This window comes from Elaeis guineensis, chromosome 3, assembly GCF_000442705.2.
Source record: "Elaeis guineensis isolate ETL-2024a chromosome 3, EG11, whole genome shotgun sequence".
Classification (NCBI taxonomy): Eukaryota; Viridiplantae; Streptophyta; class Magnoliopsida; order Arecales; family Arecaceae; genus Elaeis; species Elaeis guineensis.
Window position 1 is genome coordinate 12,744,950 of NC_025995.2, and position 2,166 is coordinate 12,747,115.

Here is a 2,166-nt window from a genome sequence, read left to right on the forward strand (position 1 = left end):
AGAGATGTCACCTGATCCAGACATCTTTTCAAAATTAGTTCTCCCCCCAACTTAGCCAATTTTATCTTCAAATCTCTATAAAAAATATGAAGCAAGCCTCGATTAACCTAAACAAAATGCAAAGGAAAGCAAAAGCAAAAGCTGAAACTGGGTTGCCTCCCAAAGAGTGCTAAGTTTATTGTCTTCGGCCAGACCAAATTATTGACAAGTGCTTCCACATAGAGCAGTCCTTTATTTCTAAAAAAATGAAGATCAGTTAAAATAAAGTAAAAAAAAATTAGATTGTCTTCCAAAAAGTGCTAAGTTTTAAGTCTTCAGCCAGACTGAACCGTGATACAGAATCAATCAGAATAAATAGACTTATGGAGAACCATGGCCTCCTCTTCAATTTTATTAGGTAATTTCTAGAATGGTTTTAATCGTTGTCCATTTACTTTATAAAGTAGTACCATTATTTAAGTTTTTGATCTCTACAGCCCCATGAGAAAAAGCTTCTTTTACTATATGGGGCCCTGTCCATCTAGATCTAATTTTTTTAAAAAATAAATTTAGCCTAGAGTTATATAAAAGAACTTTTTGATCAGATGAAAATGATTTTTTAAGGATTACTCGATCATGAAATATCTTATTTCATTCTTTGTATATCTTAGCATTGTCGTATGCCTCATTCCTGATTTTTTCAAGTTCATCCATTTGTAACTTCCTATGTTGTCCAGCCTCGTTTAGATCCATGTTCAACTTTTTGATAGCCCACGTAGCTCTATGTTCAAGTTCTACTGACAGATGACAAGCTTTACCAAACACAACTCTACATGAAGATATATATATATATATATATATATATATATATATATATATATATATATATATATATATATATATATATATATATAAAAGATTCATAGTCCTGCGTGTACCATAAAAAGTTGTATTTACCAACGGCGTGTGAAATTTGGTATTACAGCTGGGTTTTGCGGTGCCGTGGAAATGACGCAACACGGGATATGACCGCCAAATGATGCGAGGGACACTCGGCGGCTGCCATTTGGTACAACTCTTTCTTCTTGCTTTCCTTTTATTCTTAAGTTTTGTTTTCCAAATTAGAAGTATCTGCAGAGGAAAAAGCCACTTCTCTTTACCAGATGCATTGCAGCACGACGAACCGTCTGATCCAGAACTAGCCATCACGCGGTGGCTATCGATTCCAGATGGAGCATTCGGTCCCCTCGCCACCTGCCAAAAATAGCGAAAAAGATACCCCCCTCTGCCCGTTTTGACCACAACAAGGTTGCGTCTTCTCACCGTTTGCTCCCAAGAACTTGAGAACGTAATCAAAGAAAACGAAGGATAGCTCCAGCGAGAGAGGAGATGATATGGCTTGTATACCTGAGTCTGTTTCTTGTGTGCGTGGGGACGAGCGTGGTGTACTCCGTGTACATGTGCATGGTGTGGCCGGCAGCGCTCCGGGAGGAGGCGGCGGTGGTGGAGGCCGTGACGGAGAAGGCTGTGCAAAGAGGGTTGACGGCGGAGGATCTGGAGAGGCTGGAGGAGGGTAAGATGGCGGTCTCGGGCGGGGGAGAGTGCGCGGTGTGCCTGGAGGAGATGGAGGAAGGGCAGGCCGTGCGGGTGCTGCCGGGTTGCCGTCACGCCTTCCACCGCTCCTGCGCCGACGCCTGGCTTCAAGTCCACCCTGCCTGCCCCCTCTGTAGGGCCCCTCTCCTCCCCCTCCTCTCCCTTCGTCTCAACCCCAACCACAATCTCCTCCTCCTTGGGCCTGAGACACTTCATCTCTTGCAGCATATTAATTCTTTCTGCATTCATATTGTTTCTATGTATTTCTCGTAATGTAGAAGGCCCTTTATTCTTTCTTCTTGTATTACTTCGAGAACCAGTATAAATTTTTTTAATGGAGATCCAGATTGTGATAATAAATATTTGTGCTATATTTCTTGATTTGTTCTCTTTTTTTGATGCCTATTCTTTTGTCCATTGGTTGATTTCTTTAAAGGGATTTTGAACCGTACTCTGAATGTGCGCGAGCTTGAAGAATCTGTTGGTGATGTGTTGTGTCTGCTGTCGATTCTCTGTAGAAGTTTCGAAGTTTGGAGAAGTTGTTCACATGCTGAGTACCGCTAAGGAAATGGTTTTGGTGGTGCCGATTCTTCG

The 2,166-nt window shown here is 41.8% G+C and overlaps 1 protein-coding gene across 1 annotated transcript; it reads left to right on the forward strand.

The window, feature by feature from the left end:
* The first annotated feature begins 1,165 nt into the window (after positions 1 to 1,165).
* LOC140856049 (E3 ubiquitin-protein ligase ATL23-like) lies at positions 1,166 to 1,951 on the forward strand. The gene has a single exon (XM_073253230.1). It carries the CDS (start codon positions 1,369 to 1,371, stop codon positions 1,843 to 1,845), a length of 477 nt encoding a protein of 158 aa, XP_073109331.1. The 5' UTR covers positions 1,166 to 1,368; the 3' UTR covers positions 1,846 to 1,951.
* Positions 1,952 to 2,166: the final 215 nt, after the last annotated feature.